The sequence below is a fragment of the Oculina patagonica genome, chromosome 6 (assembly GCF_052425735.1).
Source record: "Oculina patagonica isolate OP01 chromosome 6, crgOcupat, whole genome shotgun sequence".
NCBI classification, from domain to species: Eukaryota; Metazoa; Cnidaria; class Anthozoa; order Scleractinia; family Oculinidae; genus Oculina; species Oculina patagonica.
In genome coordinates this window covers 17,965,809-17,983,124 of record NC_135763.1, presented here as the reverse complement: position 1 = coordinate 17,983,124, position 17,316 = coordinate 17,965,809, and the positions used below count along the sequence as shown (strand labels likewise).

General features: G+C 37.5%; 2 protein-coding genes across 2 annotated transcripts; one reads left to right on the top strand and one right to left on the bottom strand.

Moving 5' to 3' along the window:
- The first annotated feature begins 1,974 nt into the window (after nucleotides 1-1,974).
- LOC144657511 (uncharacterized) lies at nucleotides 1,975-12,504 on the top strand. Its single transcript, XM_078517872.1, has 5 exons — nucleotides 1,975-2,168; nucleotides 8,537-8,787; nucleotides 9,290-9,404; nucleotides 10,283-10,596; nucleotides 11,628-12,504. Exons 1-5 carry the CDS (start codon nucleotides 2,084-2,086, stop codon nucleotides 11,799-11,801), a joined length of 939 nt encoding a protein of 312 aa, XP_078373998.1. The 5' UTR covers nucleotides 1,975-2,083; the 3' UTR covers nucleotides 11,802-12,504.
- Nucleotides 12,505-12,683: 179 nt separating this feature from the next.
- Nucleotides 12,684-15,245, bottom strand: LOC144657479 (uncharacterized). Its single transcript, XM_078517821.1, has one exon. The coding sequence runs from the start codon at nucleotides 15,197-15,199 to the stop codon at nucleotides 13,463-13,465; it is 1,737 nt and encodes a 578-aa protein (XP_078373947.1). The 5' UTR covers nucleotides 15,200-15,245; the 3' UTR covers nucleotides 12,684-13,462.
- Nucleotides 15,246-17,316: the final 2,071 nt, after the last annotated feature.

The window sequence follows — 17,316 nt, the reverse complement described above, 5'->3', positions numbered from 1 at the left end:
CAATTAATTAATCGTAGATAATCTCTGAAGGCTTTTTCCCATGCATGTAGCTATTTATAAGTTGCGAATAAAAATGATCCATTTAATGCGGTGTAGGCAAAACTTCTTGCTTGTTGGGCATTAAATTGCTCTAAAAGTCTACGACCAAAGCCCAACAATTCTAATTATGTTAGCGAGAACAACGGAATTCAATAAATGGATTACACAATGTGTAAATGAATAGTTCTATCAGCGTGTGAAAGCCTTGCTAACTAACGATATATTAAAAGACCTCCCCGAGGAACACTAAGTTCTTTAGCAAATGACACAATATATAGTTTAAATGACTCTATCGGCCCTGATGCTTACAAAAGCTTCAAACCCCCCTTCGACGTTTGCTAGAGCACAATTCTCACCATATAGTTAAGAAACAAAGGAAATCAGTAAACCATTTAATTGAAGTTACGAACTTTTCTAGTTACCTTTACGTACAAAGTTCGGTTTAAAAAACTTGATTTATCAACTATTAGCTGTTAGCTCAATAGCGAGGAATAAACTTTTAAGATTTTCAACTTTTGTAAGACATATTAAATCATTCATGCGAATGGGAAAAATGCAAATCAGTCGCCGTTTTTGAAGGCAGAGTTCAAAAGGCCCAGTCCCCTTCAGTATACGTCTCGGCGTGGTACAGGTACGAGGCTGTAACCAAAATGGTATTGGAAGAATGCAATGACCGCATTCAAGGTTATTTTTTTGGGATTCGGCCTGGTTTTTCAATGGAACGGAAGATTCAGCTGGTCACAAAACACTGAGCTCGCCTGTAATTCCGAATTCGCTGTTTTCACCGTTCCCATAATACATCTTGTTTACCCCCCAAAATTTTTGCATAAGCATTGTTTTCAATTTCTCTTGGGATTTACAGTGACGTGCAATCGTCCCCAGAGAAATTGAAAACAATGCTTATGCAAAAATTTTGGGGGGTTATTTAAATAAAACAAGATGTATTATGGGATCGTGAAAAAAGCGAATATGAACGACTGATAATTCACTGTCAGAGCTATAGCTACCTCACCCAATCTACTAATTGAGATTGAATGAACTTCCCCCCAAATTAAAAAGAAGGTTTGATTGACATCAGTATTACCATAGCAAGTGATAACCTCGTAGTGGTGACATCGCATATTTTATACAACAAATTTCGCCAACTTTTAAAATGACTTAATGTCTCTTGCACGCTACATATGCACGTCCGTCAATATATAAGAGCGTTTTTGAGAAAATTGAAATTGACTGGGAAGTTTAAATAAGTCTCAATTGTTCTCTTCCTCTAATTCGTCATGCGGTTTGCCAGCGTTAACGGTTGAAGCGTCGTCTACACGAGCAAGTTTTCTGTGCCAATTTTTTTTTTGTGACAAATATATTTGATCGTGTAGATGACACAACAATTATTTGTCAACAGTTCAAAGTTTAGTGCGCCAGTAATGACTTTGGACAGCAGAATAACGCATATACGCAATACGCAATGATGTTGCAATATTTGCCACACAATGTGACGAGTCGTCTACACGAGCAATATTTCGTATGCGACAACTTTAATTTGTTATAAAAAGCTAACACGACAGCTTCTCCCCAAATATATTTGTCACATAAAAATTGGCCAATTATCCTCGTCTACACGAACAAATAAAAATTTTTTACATAAAAATTGGCACATAAAAATTGCTCGTGTCGACGTAACTGGGCACAAGCATAAGCGCATAAAAGAAACGAACACACTCGTTGTTTTCCTGCCAGTAAATACGGATAACTTAAAATTTTTGAACTTAAGAAGAAAAGTATTATCAATTTTAAAAGGTACCACGGGTTGACAGCAGTCAGTTGAAATGCTACCAACACAAATATTAACTCAATAACACTGGGAGTTAAGGTTTATAAATATTCCATAAACAGTTTGCAAAGCAACACCTGCTCTAACCGACAATATGTGCCGAAGGACATGCGGACGTGACCGTCAAAATTAATATCAACATATACCTTTGAGGCGTTAAGCATGCAGTGAACGGTACACTGCCGAAACGGAACACAAAACATAATAATTTCGGCGATGGCTGTTAAGCGAAAAGTCACACCTATGGTTTTCGTACTATTTTCCATTGTCGCCGTCTTCCGGTCATGTTGTGGGTGTTCTGGTAAGAATTTATTGTTTCGTCCAACTTTATTTTATTTTTGTTTTCATTGCTTATTTTTCGGTTTGGAAAGCCTGAGGCTCTCTATGGGTACCTACGGTCTTCGTTTTTTTCGCAATGTTTTTGCAAATCTTCGTTTTTTAAAGCAGATCTTCGTTTTATCTTCGTTCGTTTTATTTTCTCGAAATGTGGTCAAATGCCAACCTTTGGAAATTACAGATTAGCTTTACTTTTTGCGCTCTCTTGGATAGTCATTTCTTGAATCGCAAAACATACATTCATATAAATTTGTTAAAACTAAACGCACTGAAATAGTTAAGTAGACAATACATGTGTCCATGAAGCACAGAGATGAGTACAACATTTGTACAAAATTTCACCTTATTACCGTTGTCTTTCCTAAAATCGCATGTGATTTTTCATCTGTGTACTGAATAACGATTGGGTTTTATTTTTCATCCTCTATTATAACACGAATGAAACTAGACAATAAGTGGTGTTTACTCGTGTTAATTTAAAATGGAATAGTTACGACATTTAGGTGTCATCCAGTGGAACTGGTTTGGCGAATGTTCCACTAAATGTCATAATGTTTTCCAATTTTAGTAAGTCGTTCTCATAACAGAAAAACACCTAAACTCAAGGCGGAACGCATTCAAAACCAGTAATTAAAAGTAACACAAATTAACGGCCATGCGACATATTGATTTGTTGAAATTTCTATGAGTATCGAAAAACTATCGTCTGAGTGCGGGCTGTTTTGCAGTATCACTTCAATTACGTTCCATTGTTTCGTTTGAAAGGTTAACCCCATACGAAAACAGGACGATTTAGTCGATTAGAATCCTTTGAAAAAATAGTTGCATATCTTTCCGTGTATTGTCATTATCATTATCATTATCATTATCATTATCATTATCATTATCATTATCATTATCATGATCATGATCATGATCACGATCATTATCATTATCATTATCATTATCATTATCATTATCATCATTATTATTCAAAAGCACTGATCTGCGCGGTTTTAGACTGACACTAGTTACGCATGCACATTGACGAATCGATATTGTCAAGTGTGCAAATCTAACATTTCTCCCCGCGCATAAATAATTAACAATTATTCCATGAGCCCGCGTTGGATACGAGGTGGTAAATAGCCAACGAGGCGCGAAGCGCCGAGTTGGCTATAACGACTCGTATCCAACAAGGGCGAATGGAATAATTGTTTTATTAAATTCTTCTCAAGTTTAAATCGACTGGACATTTCATTTTGATGTAAACGAAGTGATAGTATGAGGAGGCGCGAAAATTTCTGGCGCGGTGTTCACTTCTTGAGTTGAATGAAACATACGAGGAAAGCGAGCCAGAGAGTTTTCTTTCCAAGATTTTCCTCGAACAATCCCCTCTAAAGTCGTCTAAATATCCTGGAAATTGTGACAACAGTTAAGATTTACGAGAAGATCCGAAGCAAAACCTTTTCTGGAAACTACAAGTCTTGTGCAAGTCGAACGAAGCAAGTGTTTACATTGTACTTCTTTACGGCTCCACGGCTGTCATCAAGACTGCTATATTATTTGAAGCGAAATTCAGCTTAAAGTGGAACAGGTTTGTTGAAGTATAAAAGGACAAAACCAAGATTGAAAGGTAACAAACTTTACGGAAGTGCTGAGCCTAGTTTTATGACGTACACTGAATGAAACTGTGTCAGTTTGCCGTTCTTTCGTAAATTATTTGCTGCTTTTCTACTTTATTGACTCGCTCTTGTTGTGTGTTTACAAGTATTATTAATTAAACTTTTCGCATCAATCCTTTTGTTTTGCGTAGTTAATTTTACTATGGCATTTCTGTGGTTGTGGTAGGCACCGCTGATTATTTCTTGTTCATAAAGTTCGCCAAATTTGCTGTTTTTCAACCATTTTTCCGATGGAACTGTCGCTTCCCGTAGAAAAATTTTAGCTTGGCAAAAGTAACGCAATCATTTTCCAAATAAGGTCAAACTAAGGTATACGAGCTGACAACCGGGATTGAGTGAACCAATCAGAATGCTAGAAATGCAATATCCGTGGCTGAAAATTTAATAATAGCTTTTAAACTGGTGTCCCTCGGGAAACAAGTCTAGTAGCTATGTCACGGTATTTAAGTTGTTTATCTGATTACTTTCCAATTGAAGAAAACATTAAAATAATAGTTTTACAACGTAGAAAAACAGCAACGGAGAAATAAAAAGCCGAAAATAAACAAGGATGGTTTCGACTGACCAAGATTAAGATGGATTACGATCGAGAAACTTGAAAAAACTTGCCAATTTTTAAGATGCGTTGTTCGTGACGAAGAAGTTCCTTTAAAGATTACCTCCTTAAAGGGACACTGTCACGGGGATTTTAATGCTTTTCGGTAAAAAGTACTAAAATTTGCAAATAGGTCTTCTCGTACACGAAATGCACCTAGTACATCAAGATGAAGATGGAAAATGAATTGTTGTTGAAGAAAGAGGGGAGCCATAATAATTTTTAGGTGTTTTCCAGTCCACAGGGACAAAACTTGAAAAAATCAGCCTGATTTTTTCTATTTTTTGCTTGTTTACAAGCAAAATGAAGGACAATAGCAGTTAAGTGGGGGTAAATGTGGAACCACATTCTTGTTAACTCTCAAGGGACTGTTTTAATTTCTCAAGGGAGTATTTCCGCTGTGGGTGATCACTTGCGATCTCGCAGAAAAAAACGTGACTTGTCACATTTACAAACGTTTTATAACAATTTTAAAAGTGACTTGTCAGCTTTCTTATCTCAACGCACGTGTGTCTGAAAGGCGATCTATAAAAAGCGTCGCACAAACAATGGATTGCGTAACTAACGCTGAAACACGAATAAATAATCACTAGCACTTACATCGTTTAAAAATTACAAACGTCAAAAATAAGCCATACCAAAAAAACTCGCTCTTTTCAAAGATATTATTGAAGTTAAACCAAATGCAAGAGATGGGGGCTTCTTTTAGCTTAGAAGCGGTTAAAAATTAGGCCAAATTTGGTTGCTACTTGCGCCATTCTATTTCGTCATCAGCCTAGGTCGCTAGGGACGTGACCTCGCGTTGACAGCAATGTTGCATGAATCGGCTTTACAACGTGCGATCGTATCTACGCAGTTCGAGTGGAATTTCAGTCAAAGACAGCAAAATTCTTTCGTATTTCATCTTCAAATATAATTCGAAAGCATTCACTGTATATATAGCTTTTGTTTAATCCTTCTTAAGCCCACGAAGAAGCTGTCTTGATATCAGATCCTCGCAGAGCCCAGACAAAACGCAGCATGAGTGTATCGATTTGTTTACGCTGCAATTATATGCGCAATGTTTTCTCCGACAGTAGTCGGAAATATCCGTAGTTTTTCGTACTTTTTCGTGGAGCAATCGTAACGATACGGCCTTGAACACATTGAACAGCGGTCTACCTATAACAATTCAAATATGGCGTCGCAAAAACAAAGCGTCGAACGCATATTTTGCTGTTTCATTTGCTAATTTCGCTGCGGTAATCGACTGCCTCGAAAGGTCCTTGCAATTTTAAAGTATACAATTGTCAGATCTCGGTGAAATTTGCACTGTTTATTTGTGTAATGTTGAGGAATTTGTGTATAAATACCCGGCGCGGACGAGCCATTTTTGACAAAATTATATGGCTGCATTTCCTCCGCGAAGATAGGAAATTGTTAAACTAAACTACAAAGCAACTGTAATGATAAGTTCGAAGTACAATGCACAGGATAAACCTTCGACTCATACTTCATACAAAAAAGTCGGTATCTCGAAGAGACTGATTTCAAGATGAGATCGAAAGTTCCTGATGGCATCACAATAATATCACTTGATTATCGCTTCAGTACACTTGCATGGTGATTTGTATACGTAATTATGTAGTTGTCAGTAAATCCTATATTGTCAGCGCAGCTATTTTTCCTTAATTTCTGAGAACCGTCCAATTTGGGATTAAATTTGGATAGTTCCAATTAGGACCTCTCTCCTCCGCAGAGGCCTCTTTCGTGGGGGAAGGCGAAAAAACACGGGGGAAGAAGGCGAAAACACGAAAAATGAAAAATAGGGGGAGCGCGGGGGGGCAACGGGAAGGGCGAAGGAGCTTCTTTCCTTTCCCCTTCCCAGTGTTCCCCGCGCGCTTTGGTTTCGATTCTCTCCAGGCTACGCGTACTTTTCACCTCTCCCCGTTCCTCTCCCCATTTCCCAGCCCGTACGAAACACGAAAGAGACCTCTGCGGAGGAGAGAGAATTAGGACTTCTAGGTAGATTCACAAACTGTCCAATTAAAGAAAAATTGGACAGTTTTGTCTGAGCCTTGGAATCAAATCGAAGAAAAAACAACATGTGACGGATATAAGCCAATTAGCACAAAGCATAGCGTCAGCCTTGTAAACTTGTCGCATTGTTAGTCGACAATGGCGGAATTTTATAAGGCAAGTTTGCTACGTTTTCCCATTCCTTTTAAGCTTTTCAGCAATAGTAACAACAAAGAGAAATTTTCTACGTTGTCAGAAAAGGAGAAAAAAAAAAACAAGAAAAAAACCAAGAGCAAAACACCTCCAACTTGGGTGAACGTAAGTGCAGCGAAGCGAAGCAAGAAATCTGTCAGATATTCATCGCCATGAGCTAGATGCGACCCTTTGTCGTTTTTTGCTGAAATTCGAAAAGAAAAGACGGCGATGAAGTACGAACGAGATAGTGGAAAGGAGTATGTCAAGAAGAGAAAAGAAGAGTGCCTTTATTTAAACAGGGTTGCTCTTTCAGTGATTATAAATTACAAAATTACTGCTATCAATAGAGGCCCTATAAGAATGAAAACTACATTATTACATTACAATAAGGATAATATTTAAAACGACATTAAAGCTAATTGAAAAAAACCTTAATTAAGAAGTTGTAAAGCTCTTCGGATACTTTGTTTACGACTTTCATTGATTGATGCAGTGTTTTCACTCACTTTGTAGCAAGCTTCGCAAACTCAGATGAATAAAATTGCACTGTTTTGTTTAACTTTTATTTGTGTAGACAATGCTTTGAGTGAGTTGCATGTGCTGTGTTATGCCTACTATTGCTGAATGCTTTTCTCGTTCTGGACATACGCTTATTGTTTACGCTGGATTGACTGACTACAAGCTATATAATTAATATGTAACCGGACTACATGCTTGTCCAATTTGAAAATAATTAGATTCAAAAAATTTTCAAAAATAATACGACTTTTTTAATTTACACAAACATGTTTCGACGGTACATCCGTCATCGTCAGTGTGACGGTTATGAAAGTTTACAGTGATTTAAAACGTGCCTGTTACAAATCATACGTTACATTGCGTTGAAAAGCAATACACTAGATAAATTTCGAAGTTAACGGAATTAGAAAGAAGCGCGCGCGTGCAGCTATAGGGAAAGCGTCAAATTAATGTGTTTGACCTGTTGATTAAGGTCCGGCTTTTCCCACTTGATGTACATAGACTCCTTAAGCTTAATCTGGTACTTAGTAGGCGCAGAGTCTAAGATCTTGAAGCAGTCTAAGTTACAAGAGGTACGGCATGACTCTGAAGCCTGCATATGCTTATAAACGTGAGAGGTTCTGTCCGATGACAAGTGCATTTGCAGGCTTCAGAGTCATGCCGTACCTCTTGTAACTTAGACTGCTTCAAGATCTTAGACTCTGCGCTTACTAAGTACCAGGTTAAGCTTAAGGAGTCTATCCCCCGTACATCAAGTGGGAAAAGCCGGACCTTAATCAACAGGTCAAACACATCAATTTGACGCTTTCCCTATAGCTGCACGCGCGCGCGCTTCTTTTTAATTCCGTTAACTTCGAAATTTATCTAGTGTATTGCTTTTCAACGCAATGTAACGTATGATTTGTAACAGGCACGTTTTAAATCACTGTAAACTTTCATAACCGTCACACTGACGATGACGGATGTACTGTCGAAACATGTTTGTGTAAATTAAAAAAGTCGTATTATTTTTGAAAATTTCTACAATTTTGCTGCTGTCTCGACCATTCAAAAAATTCCTCTGACAGCCAAATTGGACTCGGCCTACGGCCTCGTCCAATTTTGGCTGCCCTCGAAATTTTTTTCATCAAATTATTTCCAAATTGGACAGCATGTAGTCCAATTACGTATACTAATTGGACCACTATTTGTAGTTTCCATATGTCTTTAGGCTCTTGAGGTTTTAAAGTAAAACTGCTGACAGTGTCCCTTAAACTCAGTACAAAGATCAGTCCACAAGTAAATAAGTTTTATAACTGCCCCCAAAAATCCATATTTATGCCCAACCATTTAAAATTCTAATTTCAACTGTTCCCTTTACAGATGATGAGTGTCGCATGATCATTTTTAAGGAACCGATATCAGACAAAGCAATGAAGGGCCACGTAGTTAGAAAGGAAAATGTACCCAATGAGGGGAGCTGTCGATTGATGTGCTATATGGAACCCAACTGTTTCTCCATTAATGTAGGACCTTTCAAAGGAGGCAAACACAAATGTGAGTTGAATGATGCTACGGAGGAAAACAAAGTTGCCCTACAAAGCAAGAAGAATTACATCTATCTCGGAATCGAGGTAAGAGAGACCCATAGATACATAGATTCTTTTGGATTTTTACAAAACTTGACTGTCAGCATGGCATATGGTGCCTAAACGGCAAAATTAAATTTACAATGTAATTTGCTTTTATCTCGCAGAGGCTTTCGAGATAATCGATTTGTTTCCAATTTAGCAGTCAATAAAAGAGAAAATTCTGGTCAGTCATGTCTTCAAGGCAATATGTCATGCGCAATTCTGCCACGTCGCTACTTAGCTAGTCTTGACCAGAGTATCTTGTCCATGCCAACCTCGAGGCCACTGTAAACAGTCCCCATCCCTTAAATTCCTCCAGAGGGCCATGAGCTGAAATAATGGTTGACGAATTGGTCCATGGGATAGGGAGTACAAAAAAAAAGAAATTTTTAGGTGTTCACATTTGCTATTGTAACACAGAACCTTACGATGTGTATTTAATTAAACAAACCACGGACTTTTCCAATTTAGTAATCTGTATCCGTTCCATTTTCTTTCTAACCAGAATCCCTGCAGCAGACGCCCATGTATGAACAATGGCACCTGTCAAGTAGGGTACACTGCTAAAGGATTTCGTTGTAAATGTGCCCAAGGATTCACCGGACCATTCTGCAGGGAAGGTAAGTATTTATAAAAAAAAAAAAAACAATAAAGAAAATAACTTAAAGTTGTTATCTTTCTATCTATCGATGCGGAGCATAAAGAGAGCTGGGCAGATTACATTCTCGCAATCTTTAAAAAAAAATTTGGTATTAGTTGTTCTGGATGAACATTTTATCTAATAACAGGGTTTTCAACAAGGGTTTTCGATGGTAACTATTGCTGATATCAAGCCTCCCATTTCCGTCAACAAGAGACAAACAATTATTCGACAATTCAACAATCCTGGACAAAACCAGTTAAGACAAACGACATATCACACTTTTCGCGAACGTCTTTTCTTATAAGCGCGTAAAATATTTTTATCTCCCCCTTCCCCTGCTCAATGTTGTTTCATGGGGTCTGCAATTCACCCGGCTTTGTTTTCACAACACGACAACATTGACAACATTGAAATGGGGGAGAAGAGATTGAAAAAAAAAAATAAACTATGGTACCCTAATTAGTGGACATTTGGCCAGGTGTCACAACAGTTTTGTCTAGAATTGTTGCTCTTAAAAAAGAAATGTCGTGACTTGTAAGCGGTGAAAAATGGTAGAGGAAACTTGCCAATCCACGATATTCTGTGAAGTCTCTTCTTTCGAAATAACCTAAAACGTTTAAGACTAATGCAGTAGGAAGTGTGTATAGCAGTTACCAGCATAAAAGTCGGATCTGTGGATTTGAAGTCCGACACATTAGCTATTTGCGCTAGCTATCGCTTAAGTATTATTCTCCAAGCTTGCTAAGCCGCTGACAAGTTTGTTAAGATCTGATTAACGTGCCTTGGAAAACAGGTCAATCGCATTTGCAGAGGTATATTCAGTCTCATAGACTGAGGTTCTTGGTTTTCGCACAGCTTGCAGCTTCAACTTCGAACAAGGGATAGGAGGCTGGCAAAAGACGGGTACAGCATTTGATAAACAGCCGACCTTTGGTGACAATCCTGCAGCTCGCAAAAGAGAGTCCGCCAATCAACAGGGGGACTGGTGGATAGGAGGAGCCGAGGTCCGACCCTCTGAAGCAGACCCACCAGGAAGAAATCAAGGGGACAACGCCCAAGGAACTTTGACTTCCCCGTGCTTCCGTATCGTTGGCAAAAAAATCACGTTTCTTATTGGTGGAGGCTGCGACAAGAATTTGGTTCGCGCAGAGCTAATTGTTAAAGACCAGGTAAGGGTTGGATGGTATTTTATTCCAAGGCGTCTTTTTGACTATATCACTTTTCCATTCGATTTCCTCTTATTTTCACCCCTCTAGGGAAACAAAAACAACAACAGTCGAGGTCTGGAAATGGGATAGATTTGTAAAACCTTTAACTTTATGTTATCGTCGCATTTACTTCAAGAACAATAATTTGAAGTGCCGTAGTTAAGCCCCGCGAATTATCGTCACACGAATAAGAGATCGGTCAGACTTATTTATTTCCATACGATTTTATCTATCTTTTTTTGAAAGTTCGCCGCCAGTTAATTTGCTATATTTTCTCAAAACTATGGTATATAATCTAATAAACTGCACGAAACTGCCCTATCAACTACCGTGGCTGAGTATTTGTCCAACATGTGTATACAAAACCAAAGTGGCAAATTACATTGCACGTTTGTCTCGAGGGAAAGTTTATTTAAAGTGCACCTAACCCCCGAAACAATACTTTCAAAATTGATTGTACATGAGTTAGAGAGGTGAATGGTTAATATTTCTTCATCTCAATGTTGCGTTTTTAAGTTATGAAGGTTTATTTTTCCAATATGTTATTGAGTTGACGTCTACCCAGGCTTTTAAGCATACTTGTTTTGCTTATATCATTATTTACTCGCCATTACCAGACACCAAACTTACAATAAAAAGTGGAAATTGTGATAATGCTTTTTAAATACTGCTTGTGTAAACCAGTCAAAATCTGTATATTGAATGAAGACTGGGTAGACGTCATATTCATTAACATATTGGAAAAATAAACCTTCATAACTTAAAAACGCAACATTGAGATGAAGAAATATTTAACTATTCTAACTCATGTACAATCAATTTTGAAAGTATTGTTTCGGGGGCTAGGTGCACTTTAAGTTTCTGTTTGCCAAAGCAAATTTACATCCCTGTCCTTTTACGTTCAAGGCTTTCGCGTTTCGCTCCTAAGTTTTAAGACTACTTCTTTTTAACTTCTTTTTATCCCCTGACAAAATATATCTGTTTGCTTTAAGGTTATCAGAAGTGAGACTGGTAACTGCTGGGAGACGATGTATCGTAAGAGCTGGGACGTCCAAGAATACATTGGTCAACATGCTCGTGTAAGGCTCGTTGATGACAGCTCTGGTGGGTGGGGCCACATCAACTTTGATGACCTCAAAGGGGATATTATTTGTCCACAAGACTGAAGCAAGCTTCCAGTTCTTTTGCATTTCTTGGACAAGTTATTGCTGGATTAATTGTTGTAAACTGAAAAACGACGCGCGTACATACAGTTGTTTGAAATCGCTGTAGTTTAAAAAGCTTAAGTAAAAAATCAATACGGCTTGTTTTACTTTCCTACATACAATGAGTACATAGACACGTGGAGTAAATAACGATTTCGATTTAATATTTGCAAGATTTTGTCTGAAGCCTGAAACATAAACACAAATTAGGCCGCAAGGCGTACATATCTACATGTTTGGTCCTGTACATGCATGATCCATACATCAATCACGTATCTGTAGGTTAAAAGTCCAGTGTGATAGTCACTAGACCATCTAAGTCACACTATTAATTACAAGACGGTCCAAGCTTTAGGCGTTGGCACTTACTTATCAAATTTAGATCTATTTGCGAATGTGACAGTCTGGCCAATCACCGAAGAACAAAGAAACTTCAGCAAGCCAATCAAACCTCGAAGCAAAAACACGTAGCCGGCGCAAAACGCAGAAAACGTATATGAGTGAGTCAAGATTGGGTTTGGTTTTACTTGTTCTGGTTGGTTAAGAACTGACGACAGAAGTTTTTTTAAACGAACCGCTGGATGTAGTAATGCAAATCCAAAGCAAAATTAATGCGAGTTGCTTTCGACACTCAAGTGAAAATCGCTCTTCTGTAATTTAATTTTCTAATCCCCCCCCCCCCCCCCTGGTGCCCCCCGCCCCCACCAAACGGGAATCGTGGCCACTTTAGAATTATATATCTTTTCCCCCTTCACGATTTTTTGGCGCGAATCCCACAACAAATTTAACCAAACCAAATTAAAAATTTTTGCGCGTGCGTCACAGGTAATCAATCACGTAATTTCAGGTTAAAAATGCTTTTTTGTAAAAGTATATTTAGAAAAGAATAAACATGGATACTTTTTTGGTTCATCACGGTGCTCAGTCTGCATAGCAGCAGATCCCAGGCTTGACTCTGGACCGAAACAACAGTCGGAGTTTCAGTTGAAAAGCTGAAGTTAAAGTTGCATTGATTGCAATAAATGTTAGATGGGGCTCGAAGAAAGACGAAAAAAATGAGTGTCCCGGCCACGTAAAGGAAAGTAAAAGAACAACCGGTCACGTAACGAGCCATGGCTGTGATCACCATCAAAACTACCAGACGGCAGTTGGTATAGCGGTAGTGGTGTGAGTGAATGGGTGCTTTTCATTTAGCCCTAAGTTTCGGACATGTCGGTCGGTTGGAAATTACGTGAAACGGTTCGGCTCGACTACATCACTGTCAGAATATAAGGAGCGCCTTTGAAGGTGGTTCACATAGCAGCGTCCCACTTTGATTGGTTGAACTAGTGGAATTGGTTGGTCTGGAATTTACCGTTCCATTTTGACAAACGAGCTCGTTGCTCTTCTTCTTTTCAGATGATTTTCACAGATGCGAGGAGTTGAATGCGAGAATGAAAAGGAAAACAGGTCATTTGATTGGCCCTATTTGATCTGAGGAAGGTTGGTCAGGCTAGTTCATCTGATCAAAAAAAAAGCACCTTATCACACGACAAATTTGCATAAAGCAAGAAGTCAGCAGGAACTCCCAGAAGCTTGCCTATTTGTAGACGTAAAGGTTTTACAAAATAGTTCGTTTGCTTTTACTGATCTCCTTCAGATCCGCTCTCGTCGGAGCTGGAGTCAAACCTGTAAGCAAAATTTGGATTTTCCGTAAAAAACTGTTGGATTTCATCGATTATTTTGAACTGCAAATGAAGAAACTTCAACTCAACCTCAAGCTCTTCCAAGCACTCTTTGTACTTCTCTGGTGTTGTGCAGGATTTCTCCAGGAATTTAAGGAGCTGTGTGATCTTCTCGTGCTGCAAAAGGGACTTAGGAACTGGTAGAGGCTGACCATAAATCTCATCTGACAAAACAAGATATTTCAGAATCTCTGTCATCAGGATTGGATGTGTTTTCGAGCTGTCCAACAGGTCCGCCAAGTTCTGCTCACTTGGGACTTTTTTTGGTGCATCAAGTTTCGCCATCATCTGCGCATTGAGTGATTCTAGCCAAGCGTTAATTGGGTAGAATGACTTGTATGTAAACATGAAGTTCACAGGAAAGTCCGAGGTCGTTTCAAATGTGTCTGAACCCAGAACCGGTGCATCGGCCATGTCTTCGTCAAACATAGAAAAGCCAACCTCCAGTGTCACTTTGCAGCTTTTGTCATCCATCTGCTGGAGAGTGTTGGAATCACCGATGAAGTAATGCGGGCAGTACTTTTTTTTAACACAGGCTCTCAAATCTTCCATCAGGTCTTTTACGCGATCTCCCACCGTTGCTATGGTCCACTGATCGGCAGGCACGGTTTCAAGCGCCCACAGAAAAAGTGTTTTCGGGGTATAGGTAGTGATCACTGACTCCAACTTGATATAACGTGAGAACAGGTACTTGAAAATAAGATAGCACATCTTTTGCTCATCTGTGATTGAGGTCATTAGTGTCCTTTCCGCCAGTGAAAAGGAGTACCGCCACTGGGTCTTAGGAGTGACAACACTGCTCGCTGCACCTTCTGACATTTCACCAGAGCTTGATGCTGCAGAGCTTTTCTCTGATGCGTCAAACTTTGGCACAACATGGCACCCGTTTTGCGTTACCTTTTCAATGAGTTGTTTTGATGGCCATCCTGATGTTCTATCTCTTGTAGGCCATTCTTTTGCACAACTTGGCCATTCTTTGCAAGGGACTGACATGCTGACATCCTCGGTCAAAAAAAGGTGCCTCCCTTTTTGGGGACTTAAATTACCAATGCACATAACAACATGAACTGCTGGACCCGCTTGTCCTACGTACTGGAGGTAATTTACCAGGGATATGCAGTCTTCTTCGTTGAATGGCGCATCGTCTTTGTGATGTTTGTGAATTCTGTGGACGTTTAAAATAGCTGTTATGATTGTAAGGACGTTATACATTTGCTCAATGAGAAGCTCTGAGGAGAGAAGCACGAGTCCTCGATCTTTAACACACAGATTCTGCAGACCGGGTACCCAGTCCACATTTGGAGGAACCTCCAACTCGACATGGCCAGGTGGTAGCGAAGGAATGACATGGAGCTGCAGTGGTTTGTCTAGAGATTTTAAATCAGTGTTTGACTGGAGATTTTCGCTGGCTGAGATATCCTTAAAACAAAGGTTGTAGTCACATTCAAAAGAGAGACCTACGTCTCTCATGATGTTATCTTCAGAGTTTACAGGCTGTCTAATAGGTTGAATAATTGGAACATCTTCTGGCATGCTCCCCACTCTTTCGGCGTCAAATTTTTGACTCGCTATGAAGCAGTTATCTAGATCAAGAGATGCACTGTGTTCAAGAAGCTTTTGCGTCGTTCCTGGCATAAGTTGATTCAGTACGTTGTACAAGTTGGTTTTGACTTGGCCAAAGCAAGTCACTACATGTGCTGTCCCGCGTTTTTTTCACATACCCCTATAAAAAAAATTTAAATCAAATCTTGAATCAAAATCTTGAAACAAAATCTGAACACAAATCTTGATTCAAAATCTTATACCAAAACTTTTTACAAACCTTGAATCCAAGCGTAGCGTTTTATAGTATTTTATTTTTTAAATGCATGAAACTTTTGATCAAATATAATATTTTATTATATTTGCTCCTTGTCTTTACAACTGATCTGGAAATTAAATCTTTTTTACAGTGCTTACTCCAAAACTGTATTCAACACTTTATCCCAATATAAAATTCTCTTATACTCTTTTTCACACAAATTCTATTGTGCGTTTAAACTTGCTTTGATTTCATTTGATTCAACATTTTTTTCATATCTTTTTTCATCCTTTCTTAAAATGTTTTTTAGCTCTTTTAATTCTTTAAAAAACGATTCTCTTTCTTTAAAAAACAATTCTATTTCTGTTTTTGAATATTGTGTTGATTTATTTGAATCCATACTTATATATATACATTATATAATTTACAGTTCCTCTTTTTGTATTTTGATATTTTTCTAAATTTTGGATACATTGCTTTATCAATACTTTTAAAATTCTATTGTTAAACTCTTTATTAATTCATGCTTTTTCTCGCTTATTGTGTTATGTGCTTCATCCCTTGATTTTTCATTGTATTTGGCTATTGTTCTGTATCGTTTTTTGTTTATATTACAGTCATAATACAAATAATTATCTTTGGTGTTGTCTTTTATCTTTATTTTACCATCTAATTGAGCTATTCTTGATCGCAATTCTTTTTCAGTTTCTATTTGTACTTTATATTCAATCTTTTTAACTTTTTTCTTTATTGGATTCATTCTTATATTTATTAAATTATTTCCGTATTTGGTAGCATATTCTTCGATATATTTACTTTCTACTTTTTCAAGAGATTTTTTATCCTGACATGGACAGTTTACCAATAATTCTATAATCGGATCATGGTCTTTCAATTTATATACTTGGCTGTTTTTATTAGTTAAATGCCATTTTAAACGTGTTTTTATATCCTGACATGTACTGCCAATGTATTTTTTATCATTGTTAAATGAAACTATATATATTTTGCCATCTCTATACAAGCTATTTATTCGTGAATTAATTAGCTCAATATCGGGTTGTTTTCTTATTTTATAAACACTATTCAGATCGTTGTTATTTAGTCTAATATATTCTAATTTAGTAGTCCGCGATAAAGCAGTATAAAGCTGTTTTTTACACATCCTATTAGTATCAAATATGTTATACGGTTCGTTGATATTAGCGCCCTGATATTTGTATACAGTAATACAAAAGCTAGGAATAAAGTTATCCTCAAGTTCTTTTTGGTTAAACCAAAAATCATTTATGTAATATAAAGTGGTTTCTCTTTCTTCCTTGATATCTTCAATTTTGAATTGCATTGTATTATATATATCTTTGTCCTTGATATTTGATGTTGCTATTAGAGGCATATTTTTACAAACTACATAAGATTCTTTCTTGCTATTATAATTGAAATTTACCTTGTAATATTGTTTGTCCTTACAAAAATTTTCACAACAACGTTTATTCACATCTATTCGTGTTTTATTTAGATAACAAATGTTTTTCATTAATGTAGTATCTATTTGTTCAAACTTGTGTGATATTTTACCTTTTTTTAAAAATTTGTTTAGCATTTTGTAAGCAGGTACATCATATCGAGAACAGCCCTTGATATATTTTAATGTTTCAATATTTGGGCACATTTGATTGATAGCAGATGATTTTACATAGTCATATGATATCTGAGATCCGTTTTCCACTGGTGAGCATTGGAAAGAGTCTCCGAACAAAAATACTTTGATATTATGTTTTAAAAATGCTTGATATAACAAGGTCATATATTGGTTAGGTACCATAGAAAATTCATCAATAAAAAGGGTTTTTCCTTCAAGAGAGCTCATATCTCTTCTTTTCCATTCGCAAAAATATGAATCGAAAGTATGGCAATATTGATTTGTTTTATTGATATCGACATTATTTTT

What these genes read in the sequence shown, in the direction of transcription:
- LOC144657511 (XM_078517872.1), top strand. Translation starts at nt 2,084, where the DNA reads ATGGCTGTTAAGCGAAAAGTCACACCTATGGTTTTCGTACTATTTTCC. An exon ending in GTCATGTTGTGGGTGTTCTG is followed by an intron (nt 2,169 to 8,536) that starts GTAAGAATTTAT and finishes TTCCCTTTACAG; the next exon opens with ATGATGAGTGTCGCATGATC. An exon ending in AGCTAATTGTTAAAGACCAG is followed by an intron (nt 10,597 to 11,627) that starts GTAAGGGTTGGA and finishes GTTTGCTTTAAG; the next exon opens with GTTATCAGAAGTGAGACTGG.
- LOC144657479 (XM_078517821.1), bottom strand. Translation starts at nt 15,199, where the DNA reads ATGCCAGGAACGACGCAAAAGCTTCTTGAACACAGTGCATCTCTTGAT.